Source organism: Vulpes vulpes, chromosome 16 (genome assembly GCF_048418805.1).
Source record: "Vulpes vulpes isolate BD-2025 chromosome 16, VulVul3, whole genome shotgun sequence".
NCBI classification, from domain to species: Eukaryota; Metazoa; Chordata; class Mammalia; order Carnivora; family Canidae; genus Vulpes; species Vulpes vulpes.
The window spans coordinates 85,037,156-85,051,274 of record NC_132795.1 but is presented as its reverse complement, the minus strand read 5'-3'; the positions used below and the strand labels follow the sequence as shown (position 1 = coordinate 85,051,274).

Below are 14,119 nucleotides of genomic sequence, written 5' to 3'. Positions count from 1 at the left end.
TTTAAACATATTATCTCTGTATTTTTGTTTATATAATAATGATTTTTAAGGTATTTTTAACATGGTTATATTCAGTTTAGTCTCTGTCTCTAGAACCGTTCCTCAGGACAGATATGGATAGGTTGTTCTATAATAAATGAGAGCAAATAAATACACAAGAGTCGCAGTTGCTGAAAAGAATCTGGAGGATGTTAATAAGTTTAAAAAAAAAAAAAAAAAAAGCCTTACCTAATCCAAGCCACACTGGAATTTGTATTCAGAAATACTTGGTTCTCCTCCTCTGTTCCTAGAAAGCCAGCAGTAAAATCTTACTGATGGATTGCAGATGATGAGAATCTATGTTACAGTCCTCACCAGCACCACGGCATCAGAATCCTGGTACTCACAGCCACAGTTCTTTTCTTTGCTCAGTGCCTAATAGGGTTGCTTCCGTTTCCCTTGGTAAGGGTCTCAGAAGACACAAGTCTCAGCCTCCCTCTTCCTACTGCCTCACTAATGAGGATAACCCCCAGCATCTTCAGGATAGCGCCACTAATTGTTTTTCACATATCTGATAAAATTGACAATGCAACTGTGTGTATAAGGCAAGATTATTAATGTAATCATAATTCTTTTGGAGGGAGCTCTTACACTTTCTCTTTTAAATTCCCATCTGAGCCCAAACTTGGTTGCCCTTCCTTTGCTCACTTTGACTCCTTTCTCTTCAAAGAGGCAATACAGTTTCATAAGAGCACTGAGGTTGGCCAGAGCACCTCTTTATGTTCTAGTCTTAGGTCTGCAACCTATGTAAATAAAAGGGCACATGCCAGTCATGCTGGCCTTTGGTTTCTTCATCTTGTAAAATACAGGTGCCGGGCTAATGATCTGTATCCTCTCTAGCCCCCAAAATCTGTTATTCCTATAGTCTTCAGGAATCAGGTGTTCGATTTCTCTTCCCAAGACTGTGGTTTATGGTTATGCAGATTTGGCCCTAACCTAGGATTTTTCAATCCTCTGCACAGAGAACTGCCTTTTGTAATTACACCCACCCAAAGGGGACACTAATTGTGCTAAGACCCTGTATATACCTCATTTAAATATAAATCTGGTTTCCTGCTTCCAGGAATTGTGTTTCCTCTCATACTTATTTTCTCCGTTGTTCTGGGTATAATCATAACATTTTTCATTTCAAAATGAAAAAAATCTTCCCTGTCTGATCTCCCGGTTGCTTTCCCCTATATCACTTCAGTTACTGATCTTCACTTCACATATTGACTGGGAGAAAGATCCTAATTCTGAGATTTAACTAATGTGTTTATAATTTAAGATTCAGTAGTTACTGATGCTTAAAAGTAAATGTCTAAAGTCTTACTATACAAATAGAATACTTGTATCTATATGATGTTTTTAATTTTATGCTTTTTGTTCGTAGTGGAATAAAAGATAAAAATTTCATGCTGCACTATGAGGTAAGGTGAATTTTATCCCCAATATTTTATTATGAAAAATTTCCAGGCTATAGCAAATCCGAAAGAACTTAAGAGTGAATACCTATATACCCACTCACTACCTAGGTTCTACTATTAACATTTTATTATGCTGGTCTTACATATCTGTTAAGGTAGATTTGGGCATTGTTCTTTTATTGCATGCAGAAGAGAATTTAGAGATAAGTTACAGTTTTTAATCAATAACTTGATGTTCTGAATCATACATAAAAGTAGACAGTTTTATTTTAGTCAAAAAAGTTGTCCCCATTCACGTGTCAACAAAAGTGGGGCTTTTCAAATACTTCAAATGACAAATCACCTCCTCCCTTTAGTTCTTAAATGTTCATGTTTTTACTCATTTGGATTGACTTGATTTATAGCTAAATCCTAAGGGACTAGATATGACATAAACACTTTAATTTTAGTATTTGGAGCATATATGCTGGGAGACTAGTTGTAAAAGTAGCAAGTCACTTCACTTTTGAGTGACCATTGGTGGCTGTCTAGAATGCCAACATCTCAGTTTTGTTGAACCTGCTATACTTAATTGAGAACATCTCATGTAGACAGTGATTACTAGAGAATATCCAGAAACCTGGAGATTTTCACAGGTTTTGAGTCCCTTATATCCTGTTGTGGATATAATCAGATGCTACAGAAGGCAGAGAGGAATTACAATGGAGTAAAGCATATACTTTGTCCTGAGCTGCATAGCACATGGCAGTCTTTAAAAAGGGCAGCTGTGAAAAATGCAGCTCTAGCTTATTACAGGGAACAGAAATGAAGGAGGGGTAGTAAAAGGATATGGGCTGTATTGCTATATCATTTCATTGTTTAAAAACATTTAAAACATTTAAAAACATTTTATTATAAAGTAAAACTGAAATGATATAAAACAAAGGATGGCATAATGACTTTTTATAAGGCAGAGACCCTTGATAACCACCACCCAAATCAGAATAGAAATGTTCCTAGTCATCTCTGAAGCTCCTCCATGCTTTTCATCCTAGCCTCAACACTCTACTTTCCCTGAAAGTAAATACTATCTTAAATTTTATAGTAATTAACTTCCTTGCTTTTCTAGTATACATCCCTAGACACTAAGTCTTATCCATTTTTTAAAAATTTGACATTTCTGTAAATCTTTTAATCTATAGGCTTCACCTCCAATATGTTTTCTTTTCAATCTGTCTGTTAAACTCCCAGAGCCATTTGACTGTAGAGTTCCCTGCAATCTGGATGTTGCTGATTACATACTCATGATGGAATCCAACAAGTTTCTGTCTTTATAACTCCTGAAAATTGACTGCTAGATCCAGAGGCTTGATCAGAATTCACGTACCATTACTCCTTTTAAAAAATATTTTGTTGGGAGATCATTGGGTGGCTCAGTGATTTAGTGCCTGCCTTCAGCCCAGGGTGTGATCCCTGGAGTGCCAGGATCAAGTCCCACATCAGGAACGAGTCCCACATCAGGCTCCCTGCATGGAGCCTGCTTCTCTCTCTGCCTATGTCTGTCTGTCTGTCTCTCTCTCTCTCTCTGTGTCTCTCATGAATAAATAAATAAAATATTTAAAATAAATAATTTTGTTAAAGAAACTAGACTTCTAAATTTTATGGGGCATTTCCCAATATTTTAAATGATTGCAAATAATCATATTCCTTTGAGACACTATATTGGTCAAATAAAATAGTTTGCAACCTCTGACTAAAAACCCTTACTGGAAAAGATCTGTTTTCTCAATGCACATTTCTTTTTATTTTTTTTATTTTTATTTTTATTTTTGCACATTTCTTTTTAAATCTGTATATATTTTTCTTATAAAAATACAGTCTTTTATCATCATTAATAATTTAAACACTATAGAAATTATGTTATAGATCCCCGTAACCATTTACTTCCCACTCTGGTTCACATACACACTAGAAATAGCTACTTTTAGTAATTTGGTGTATATTTCAGATAGCCAGACATTTTCTGTGTATACAAATGAACTTTAAAAAAAAGTGGGATTCTATTTTGTAACTTCTCTTATTATTTTGGTACTATATCTTAGATATCTTTCCTTGTCAGTTGTTTATGTATCTGTTTTTGTTTTTAAGTTTCCTCCTTATGCCACTAATGAAATTGGCAAAGTCACTGGTGTGAATAGAAGAGAACTTGGACATGGTGAGTATAAATTTATAGACTTACATGGTATTCTTACAAAGACTCAGTACATTTATGTTTATTATTTTTTATTCTAACTTAGGTGCTCTTGCTGAGAAAGCTTTGTATCCTGTTATCCCCAAGGATTTTCCTTTCACCATAAGAGTAACATCTGAAGTCCTAGAGTCAAATGGTAAAATAAAGTTTTCCTCTACTCAAGAAGACCAGAATTCCATTATATTCTTAACTTTTTATAACTAATGTTATATTATGCTTATTATCACAGTGCCCAAGTCCATGATATGTGCTAGTTAATCATATATTGTATAAATCTCTGTTCTTAACTAATGAGGTTTTTTGAGCCCAATATAACAAGTATTTCTCTTCATGTATCTGTTATAACAGATCCAGTTGGGGTTATTTATTTATTTTTAGAAACAAACCATAGAGCAAGGCCAGCTTAGAGAGAGAAAGGGACAAAAGAGAGTGATCCATTAGGCAGGGGACAACTATCATGTATCACAGACATAAGTAGATAGCACAGGGAGAGAGGCTGAGCTAAAAGATCATACTAAGTACTCGAGTACTTAAAATTAAGTACCCGAGTCAAGGCAAGGTATGGCCATTAGAGACAGAAAGCTCACAGAGATCTCAAAGATGTAGCAGACGTCGATCAGGTAATCATAGGTATTGAAAAAGAACAATACAAAAACCATCTGAATTTAAACTAGAGATTTTCTGTTCTCTACCTGGTATGACTAGGCTGTAACTTAGGGTCCATGAGAGAGCCAGAATCTGTATCTTAAACTGCCTTCTGATTAAGCAACAAAAGAGGCATGGTGGTTTTGCTGGGAGGTTTCTTAGAATCTATAACACTGCTGTCCAATAGAACTTTATGTGATGATGAAGTTATCTCTGTGCTATGCAGTTAAGGGACTGAATTTATTTCAATTAATTTAAATTTAGTAGCTACATGTACATAATGAATGTAATGAGTGTCGTACTGGACTGTGTAGTCCTGTAGTTTGTGGTTTAGCAGAGCTTGTCTTAATTGCTTTTAAAAAGAAAGAAGGAAAGAATACTAAATATTTATAAGGAAATAATAGTAACAATTGTCTACATTAAAAAAAGTCAGTATATTATTAAAGCAGGTATTTTTGCTTCTATAGGATCATCTTCAATGGCATCTGCATGTGGTGGAAGTTTAGCATTAATGGATGCAGGTAAAAGAATTATGTCTCAAAACTAATGCTTTAACTGTATTTGATTTTTTTTTTAAAGATTTTTATTTATTTATTCATAGAGACAGAGAGAGAGAGAGAGAGAGAGGCAGAGACACAGGCAGAGGGAGAAGCAGGCTCCATGCAGGGAGCCCGACGTGGGTCTCGATCCTGGGCCTCCAGGATCACACCCCAGGCTGCAGGCGGCGCTAAACCTCTGCGCCACTGGGGCTGCCCACTGTATTTGATTAATATAAAATATAAGATCTCTTTAAAATTGGATTTTGGTTAGACTTGGAGAAGTCAGATTACAAATTACCAAACCAGTTCAGACCAAGATAGTTAAAAACAAAGTACAGCTTCAACTGTACAGAGTATCTTTTTTTTTTTTTTTTTGTACAGAGTATCTACTAGAATTCTTATCTGTAGCAAAAAGGCAGAACTATTAACTTGCTTGGTGATCCAGTGAGCTTTCTCGCCTTCCAAAAGGTAAAGAGCTCTGCAGTTGATTCTAAACCAACGAAGTTTGGATCAGCAAGCAGAAGTATTTAGGACTCATAAAGGAAAGTACATGTAATCTTCCAGTCAATGTATGCAAGCCATGAGAAGAACAATACCACCCATAGAAATGGTACATAGAATTTTAGGAAGAGCATAAGAGGTTCAGTATAATCTCTAGGTTTAAAACACCAAAAGGGAAAAAGAGTCAACATAAGAGGTTCTGAAAATAATTTCTGTATCTCACCAATGATGCTGTCCAAGAAGAAAGAAAAAAAGAACCTAAAGATACTCGAGAGGCTTTGTAAGGAGCTCCCTCTAAATTCACACATTTGTAACGCAGAAAACAGGTCATAGGTAAAAGCACCATATGTATGATATGGATGAAGAATTTGATTGAAGATAATTAGCTTTATAGAGACAGCTACATTTTATCTGGTTCTAAAGGTTGATTAAGATCTGGGCCTGTATTTAATGTGAAAGGAACAACATGTGCAAAGTTACGAAGCAGTATTGTGTGTTTCTGAAATGTATTTGAAAAAATTAAGTAATGAATTGGGTCCAGACTTTAAAGGTCATTGTTGGGATGCCTGGGTGGCTCAGCAGTTGAGTACCTGCCTTCGGCCCAGGGTGTAATCCTGGAGTTCTGGGATCAAGTCCCACATCGGACTCCCTGCATGGAGCCTGCTTCTTCCTCTGCCTCTCTCTCTGTCTCTCATGAATAAAAAAAATAAATAAATAAAGGCCATTGTTATGCTAAGAATTTTGAACTTGAAGGTAGTATTTTGCAACTCAATATTCTATGAACTGGATATTGTTCCTGCTGGATATTGATTATTGTATACCATGAAAAAAAATTCTGTTCTAAATTACATTTGAGCAGGGTTAGGCAGATTTATGTAATGTGAGTTAAATAAACTTTAATACACTGATGTGAATTCTCAATCTCTAGGAACAGGATATGTACTATTTCCCAAACTTTTTTTTTTAAGAGTTTCATTTATTCATTCATGAGAGACGTAGAGAGAAAGGCAGAGACATAAAGGGAGGCAGGGAGCCCAATTTGGGGCTCATTTCCAGGGGCCCAAGATCACACCCTGAACTGCTGAGCCACTCAGGTATCCCTCTCAAACATTTTTGACCATAGAACATGTATAAAAATTTCTTTGAAAGCAGATAATGGGGAATTCAGGAGAATATGATGTAGAGGGATGGCTGACTTGAATCCGATTTTTTTTTTCTTTTTGGTAGTTTTTCCCAGCTTAGGTGATAGACCTAGAAGGATGAAGTGGGAGGAAATGGAAACTTGGGGGAGAGAATAAAATTGGGGAAACCAGATAGGAAGAATGTTGTCAGAGCAAGAAATAATGTGGACTTGGACCAAAGGAGTAGCAATGGATGTTTCAGTATTTAGGGGAAAGGTCAACTTTCTAAAAAAATTTAAAGGATAAACTGTCAGATCTTTGTGACTTTATAAGAAATGAGGAAAGAAGTATTGATTCTGGCATGAGTATCTTAGTTTTACATTCAACCAAGATAAGAAAGGCAAAACAGAAGGGATTTATTGGATGTGATTACATTTTGAATATATGTGCATATATAAGGTGTTTGGGGGACATTTAGCTAAAAATACCTAATAGGCAGATTGGCTATACAAATCTAGGGCTTAGCAAACACAAATAGAAGAGAAAGATTTTTAGGTAATCAACATTATTGGTTATGGTTAAAAATAATGGTGATAGTGAGATTGCTTAGAGAATATGAAATGAGATCCCCTGCCACACTCCTTTTTAACTGTAAGTTCCAAGTGATAAAAACTTAAATGTTTTGTAAAAAACTGAAACATGGAAGATTCTACCAAAATCTTAAATAGGAAAAAATTTTTTTTTTCTTTTAAAGATTTTATTTATTTCTTCATGAAAGACAGAAAGAGAGGCAGAGACAAAGTAGAGGGAGAATCAGGCTCCATGTAGGAAGCCCCATGTGGGACTCGATCCTGAAACTCCAGGATCACACCCTGAGCCAAAGGCAGATGCTCAACCGCTAGGCCACCCAGGTGTCCCAGAAAAACACTTCTAAGCAAAATCCAGGAACCATGATTGCATATAAGTTAAAATTCTGTACAGGAAAATAAATCACAATAAACAAAGTCAACTGACTAGGAAATAATATATTTCCTTTAATAATCTATATTTATATTTAACAATGATATACTGCCCATATTGAAAGAGCTTTTATGAATCATTAAGAAAAAGACTAACTAAAGAAAAAAGAAAAGAAAAAAGAAAAAGACTAACAACCAAGTAGGAAAATGGTTGAAGGTCATGAACAAGCAATTCACAGATAAAGAAATAGAAGGGGCACCTAGGTGGCTCAGTTGGTTAAGCATCCAACTCGATCGTAGCTTGGGTTGTGAGTCTAAGCCCTGAACTGGACTTCACATTTGGCTTAGACCCTACTTAAATAAACAAATGAACAAATGGTTTACCAACATTAAAAATAGTTTAACCTCATTCATAAAAAATAAAAAATAATAAGCTACCATTTTTACCCTCTACATGAGCAAAGGTCCAAAGATTTGATAGGAATTAACAAAGTAGAACAGCAGGCACCCTCAAATACTGTTAAAAAAATAAGATGCTATATTGTAAAGGCAGTTTGCAGATTTATAATAAATGTAAACCCACACACCCTGACTCAGTAATCTCACTTCTGTCCTGTGGTTTATAAATCCATGCAGGGAGTACTAAGCAGCCATTCAAAAGAATAAGGTGGAACTTTGTTGCATTATGTGTCAATATCTAAGGTATGTCAGTAAGTGAAAAAAAGCAAGGTGCAGAATAGTGGTGCATTCACTATGCTTCCATAAGTAAAGAAAATAAAAGATTACACTTTGATTCATATTTGGGCACAGAAATTTTCTGGGAGGATACTCTAAAACACCCTGCTGGTGGCTTTCATGGAAAGGTGAACTGAGGGGTTCAGGCTGGAAGGATTTACCGGATAACATGGTTACTTTTCAAAACAAGAAGATAAACATACCAAAAGCAAAAGACAAATGGATTCCATTAAGAGTTAAGTTTGCTATTTTTATAGAAGTTTTTGTGAGAACAGTGATTACCTGTTTACAATTGTTTTAAGAGGCTTTTATCATATGCTTAACAAGAAATGAGGTAGTCAGATGACCTTTCCAGCTTAGTTCTGACTGTCAAATTTAAAACACCATCTACTTACATTAAAATAAATATCAGAATGATAAATATGTGTTAGGCTGATGTACACATTACATACAAGCTCTTTTTCTCAATTATAGGAGTTCCAATTTCATCTGCTGTCGCAGGTGTGGCAATAGGATTGGTCACCAAAAGCAATCCCGATAAGGGTGAAATAGAAGATTATCGTTTGCTGACAGATATTCTGGCAAGTATATCCATGTCTTCAAATATTCAATGGTGAAGATGATACATATTTTATAAGCATTGTACATATTTTATAAGCATTGTATGCCTAGAATAATAATAGTACTTGGAAATAGAGGTCCTTGTTCTTTCTTTCCTCCTCTGCATATTAATATGCTTTGGATTTTATAGGATATGAGTATAATATATATATATATGTTACAGTATAAATATCCATAATAGCTCACTTTAGGGTGATTATAAATGAAATAGCATTTTATCAGGTACCAACATGATCTTAAAGTGAGTTTTCTTTTTTCTTAAAGATTTTATTTATTCATGAGAGAAACAGAGAGAGAGGGAGAGGCAGGCTCCCTGCGGGGAGCTTGATGCAGGACTCCATTCCAGGACCTGGGGATCACACCCTGAGCTGAAGGCAAATGCTCAACCACTGAGCCACCCAGGGGTCCTCAAGTGATTTTTCTGATGAAACAGTTCTAACTTTATTAAAAAGACTCAAATTAGAAGCAGTAGTGGGATCCCTGGGTGGCGCAGCGGTTTGGCGCCTGCCTTTGGCTCAGGGCGCGATCCTGGAGACCCGGGATCGAATCCCACATCGGGCTCCCAGTGCATGGAGCCTGCTTCTCCCTCTGCCTGTGTCTCTGCCTCTCTCTCTCTCTCTCTCTCTCTGTGACTCTCGTAAATAAATAATAAAAAAAAAAAAAAAAAAAAAAGAAGCAGTAGTAATGTAGTAGATACTTTGTATTTAGTCTTAGAGGCCATGGTTTACTTCTACAGCTGTTTTTAAAAATTCCTGTATAGTGACTGGGTAAATTTTGTTTTTGTTTAAGACTATATCATAATTTCTTAAATTCCTTCAGGGAATTGAAGATTATAATGGTGACATGGATTTCAAAATAGCTGGCACCAGTAAGGGAATAACTGCACTACAGGTATTTTAAAACCTATTTTGTTTCACTTTTATAATATTTAAATAATGTCATAAATTAATATTTATATATAGTATATATATATATATATATTTTTTTTTTTTTTTTGCTTTTCTACATTAGGCTGATATTAAGTTACCTGGAATACCAATAAAAATTGTAATGGAGGCCATTCAACAAGCCTCAGGTAAGCTAAGCCAGTGTGCCTGATTCTCTTTCCATCATTGTGTTATTTGCTAATGGCAACTATAATTCCCATTAGGCATACTATTAAAAATGGGCTTTTTATGATTTTTAATAATAAAATGTGATCTCTGATCACATTTATTTTCTACACAGTTAACCTTTGAACAATGTGTGTTCAAACTGCACAGGTCCACATTATATGTGGATTTTTTTTTAGAGTTGACAGCAAAAGCATTTATTTACAACAGCAAAGCATTTGTTTACTACTCCCCATCCCACCAGAGCAACTGAAGGCAGATGGCACAGATGTTATGCCCTCTGCACTCTGAGTATCCTGAGAGGCCGGCTGAGACCATCAGCAGACCCTGGGGGGTGACCATGACTGGGCAGGGCTGTAGTCTGCTGAGAGAGTGGTCCTGTTGAACATCCACAGAAGTCTGGGCTGAAGTGAAAGCACATGTCCAGAGGGCAGGGACAGCACTGAGTGGGAAGTCCTTGCACTAAGTCCTCTGTGCCTCTGGGGTTAGGGAGGGACCTACTCCACACCATGGCACCTTGACCTTGAGGCCTCCTGGAGACCAGCATGATCACATGTAGCCATAGGTGACAGTGTATGGCCATGGGCCAGTGGTACATGTCCAGGCAGATGCAGATGTACTGTGCCTTCATGCAACTCTTGTTGCACACAGGCCACTCAGGGGTTGCCACTGCTGAGCCTAACCCACCAGGCTGTGGAACTCTGCCATCCCAGAGCCAGCCCCATATCCCAGCTAGGCTGTCTAGCATGCCTATGCACAAATATTTTTCAAAAAATATACATAAAGCACTGTAAGTATGTTTACTGTTCCTTATGGTTTTCTTAAGTTTCTTTTTTCTAGTTTACTTTATTGTAAGACTACAGCATATAATAGATCTACAAAATGGGTTACTAAACTGTTTTTTTTTTTTTTTTTAAGATTTTATTTATTCATGAGAGACAGAGGGAGAGAGAGAGGCACAGACACAGGCAGTTGGAGAAGCAGGCTCCATGCAGGGAGCCCTACGCGGGACTCGATCCCGGGTCTCCAGGATCACGCCCTGGGCTGAAGGCAGCACTAAACCGCTGAGCCACCTGGGCTGCCCGTACTTAACTGTTTCTAGTCAACAGTAGGCTATTAGTAGTTAAGTTTTGGGGATCAAAAGTTGTACATGAATTTTCAAAGCCGGGGTGGACATCCCTAATCTCTAGTTGTTCAAGGATCAACTATAGTTAGAATTTTTATTATGTTTTTATTTTTCATAGTGGCAAAGAGGGAGATACTACAGATTATGAACAAAACTATTTCAAAACCTCGAGCATCTAGAAAAGAAAATGGACCTGTTGTGGGTAATGTATTAAAATTATTTATTCCATGACAAGGTAAACATTAATATATAAAGATATATAATTAAATTTTCTTTAACTCCATACACAAAACAAAAATATTTTAACTTGTTTCTATAGTTTAAATACTTTAAATTTGGAGAGATATTTTTAGACATTAGAACTTTCAGAAAGTTTAGTTAAGTAACTATTTTTCTATTTCCCATGAAGTATTTTTACATGTGTCTAAGCGAAAAAAAAGTTTCTCTGATCAAGATAATGTTTTAAGTTTATATATGTTATTGCATTATTTATAATTTTGTCCGTACTGCATTTCAGAAACTATTCAGGTTCCATTATCAAAACGGGCAAAATTTGTTGGACCGGGTGGATATCATTTAAAAAAGCTCCAGGCTGAAACAGGTAAGAGCTGTATGAAGTTTGGGGATTGTGTTTTATTATTTTTATTTTTATTTTTCTTAGGGAGGGAGAAGGGAAGAAGAGAAGAGAGAATCTTAAGCAGGCTTCATGCCCAGCCCAGCATGGAGCCCACCTTGAGGGCTCCATCTCAATCCTGAAATCATGACCTGAGTTGAAATCAATAGTCAGGCACTTACCTGACTCAGCCACCCAGGAGCCCCAAGCTTGAGGTTTTTAATGGCAGGCCATCTAGGTTGCCATTTCAGCTCTATTGTGTTGCTCCAAAAATATGTTTGAGAAATTAATAAGAGAAAAGAATGTAACACTGGCTTGTCTTTACTGTAGGTTTTTCTGTATGCCTCTTAATAAATCAGCATTCTTAACTATACTCAAAGAAGATGACCTAGAATTAATCAATTTCTTTGCAACATTTTAAAATTGAAGATGTAGAAAAATGTTTAGTTTTTCACTTTAAAGGATTTTGCTGTCATTTTCTATTCTGCTATTTTTCACTTATTTAGACTCTTGTATTTAAAGAGTATGTATAGAAATAGTATGCATTGTTTTTTCTGGAGGCAGTATTTGAGTTACCTAGTACTTACCAGCTTTGAGGTTATTGAAGGAAGATGAGCAGCAGAGTTGCCTTACCTAGCTCTTTAGATTGAGAAACCAACATGATTTTGTCCCTCATCCATCTGTGCACCACTCTAAAGAGTAACAAAAAGAAGAAAAGGTGAGGAAAAGGTTCTAGTAGAGTTTCTACTCATAATTAAGAAATCAAAACTAAACCTTCCAAAATGAGAACTTATATATGCTTTCTCTTAAACTGTGAGCTCCAAGAGCACAAAGACAATGACTCACTGTTGTTTCCCTAGGACCTAGTGCAATGTCAGATACATAGCAGGTGTGCAGTGTGTATTGGTGAATGAATCTCTTCATTCCTAAAGCAGTGACTAAATATAATACAACCCTGTCTAGCTACTTAACAGGTCAAGCCCCTGCTCTCACATCTACTTCTAAGACTACATTGGAGTGAGCAAGTTAACTTTAATATGTTAAATTATCTTTTTAAAAGGAGTAACTGTTAGTCAGGTGGATGAAGAAACATTTTCTGTATTTGCACCAACACCCAGTGCTATGCACGAAGCAAGAGACTTCATTACTGAACTGTGCAAAGATGATGTAAGTATAGATCTTATAATAGTTACTTTTCCCCACATTTTGTTGTTTATTCACTTATGGCTTATTTTGCACTTACAGCAAGAGCAGCAACTAGAATTTGGAGCAGTGTATACCGCCACAATAACTGAAATCAGGTAATATCAACTAAGGCTATGCTGATTTTTTTTTTTTAATTTTATTTATTTATTCATGAGAGACACAGAGGGAGAGAGAGGATGAGACACAGGCAGAGGGAGAAGCAGGCTCCATGCATGGAGCCCAATTCGGAACTCGATCCCAGACCCCCAGGATCGTGAACTGAGCTGAACGCAGATGCTTAACCACTGAGCCACCCAAGTGCCCCTGGAATAAGGTTTAATATCACAGGTGAAAAACTAAGAAACGGTGGCTTATTTTAGTAGACTAGTGAAAAGAAGGAAGACAAATTTTTTAATGAAATAAGTATGCTATTTTATCCAACCCCCTTCCTTAAATCATTGCTTAATAGGTTTATGATTAATCTACACTACTTTAAAATATTTAATGTTGCTTCTCTGTCTCCTCCCAGCACATGCTCTCTTGCTAGCTCTCTCTCAAATAAATAAATAAAATCTTTTTTAAAAGGTGAGGAGGTGCCTGGGTGGCTCAGTTGGTTGAGTGACTGCCTTTGGCTCAGGTCGTGATCCCAGAATCCTGGGATCAAGCTCTCTACTCAGCAGAAGAGTCTTCTCCCACTCCCTCCCCTGCTCATGCTCTCTTTCTGTCTTCTCTTTCACTCACTCTCAAATAAATAAATAAAATATTTTTAAAAAATAAATACAGGGTGTGTGTGTGTGTGTGTGTGTGTGTGTGTATTCAGTTGAAAAATAAGAATCTCTTTTAGATAATCCTACTTATGATTTTGTGTATGTTTACTTTGCTCTCCAATGAGTACATAATCAGTTTGATTAGCAGTAGATACACAGATACATTTGTTTTAACCAGGCTTATTTCCTTTTCAGAGACACTGGAGTAATGGTTAAACTATATCCAAATATGACTGCAGTACTACTACATAACACACAACTTGATCAACGAAAGGTAAAAAAAAAAAAAAATTACTTGATAATTTTTAAAACTGCCTTAAAATAATCATAGCGAAATTACCTGGGTTGGTAAGGATTGTCCACTTTGTCCACTACTAGCCTAAATATAGAAAACTAAAAATGACAGGGATGTTGCTGACAAAAATGTTTTTATAGTTTAACACATTTATGTTCGTCCTTGTATGATGGAATAGAAACACTCTTGAGTATTACATCTAGAGTTAACGTATAATGGTTACTT

The 14,119-nt window shown here is 36.2% G+C and overlaps 1 protein-coding gene and 1 long non-coding RNA gene across 3 annotated transcripts in view; one reads left to right on the top strand and one right to left on the bottom strand.

Moving 5' to 3' along the window:
* The window catches only part of LOC140595939 (uncharacterized), a 99,032-nt gene that overhangs the window by 70,488 nt on the left and 14,425 nt on the right, over positions 1-14,119 (bottom strand). The window contains exon 3 of one of the 2 annotated variants that reach the window (XR_011997933.1): positions 12,281-12,339. This is a non-coding gene — a long non-coding RNA (uncharacterized lncRNA). Of the gene's footprint in view, positions 1-11,633; positions 12,340-14,119 lie in introns of those variants that run through there. The other variant, XR_011997932.1, reaches the window with a different exon arrangement.
* PNPT1 (polyribonucleotide nucleotidyltransferase 1) overlaps positions 1-14,119 on the top strand; it is a 42,365-nt gene that overhangs the window by 24,316 nt on the left and 3,930 nt on the right. Inside the window, exons 15-26 of the mRNA XM_025992677.2 lie at positions 1,412-1,448; positions 3,573-3,639; positions 3,722-3,811; positions 4,788-4,841; positions 8,650-8,756; positions 9,616-9,687; positions 9,808-9,871; positions 11,153-11,236; positions 11,552-11,635; positions 12,708-12,814; positions 12,893-12,948; positions 13,795-13,873. Coding sequence (XP_025848462.1) covers positions 1,412-1,448; positions 3,573-3,639; positions 3,722-3,811; positions 4,788-4,841; positions 8,650-8,756; positions 9,616-9,687; positions 9,808-9,871; positions 11,153-11,236; positions 11,552-11,635; positions 12,708-12,814; positions 12,893-12,948; positions 13,795-13,873 — 901 coding nt within the window. The remainder of the gene's footprint in view (positions 1-1,411; positions 1,449-3,572; positions 3,640-3,721; positions 3,812-4,787; positions 4,842-8,649; positions 8,757-9,615; positions 9,688-9,807; positions 9,872-11,152; positions 11,237-11,551; positions 11,636-12,707; positions 12,815-12,892; positions 12,949-13,794; positions 13,874-14,119) is intronic.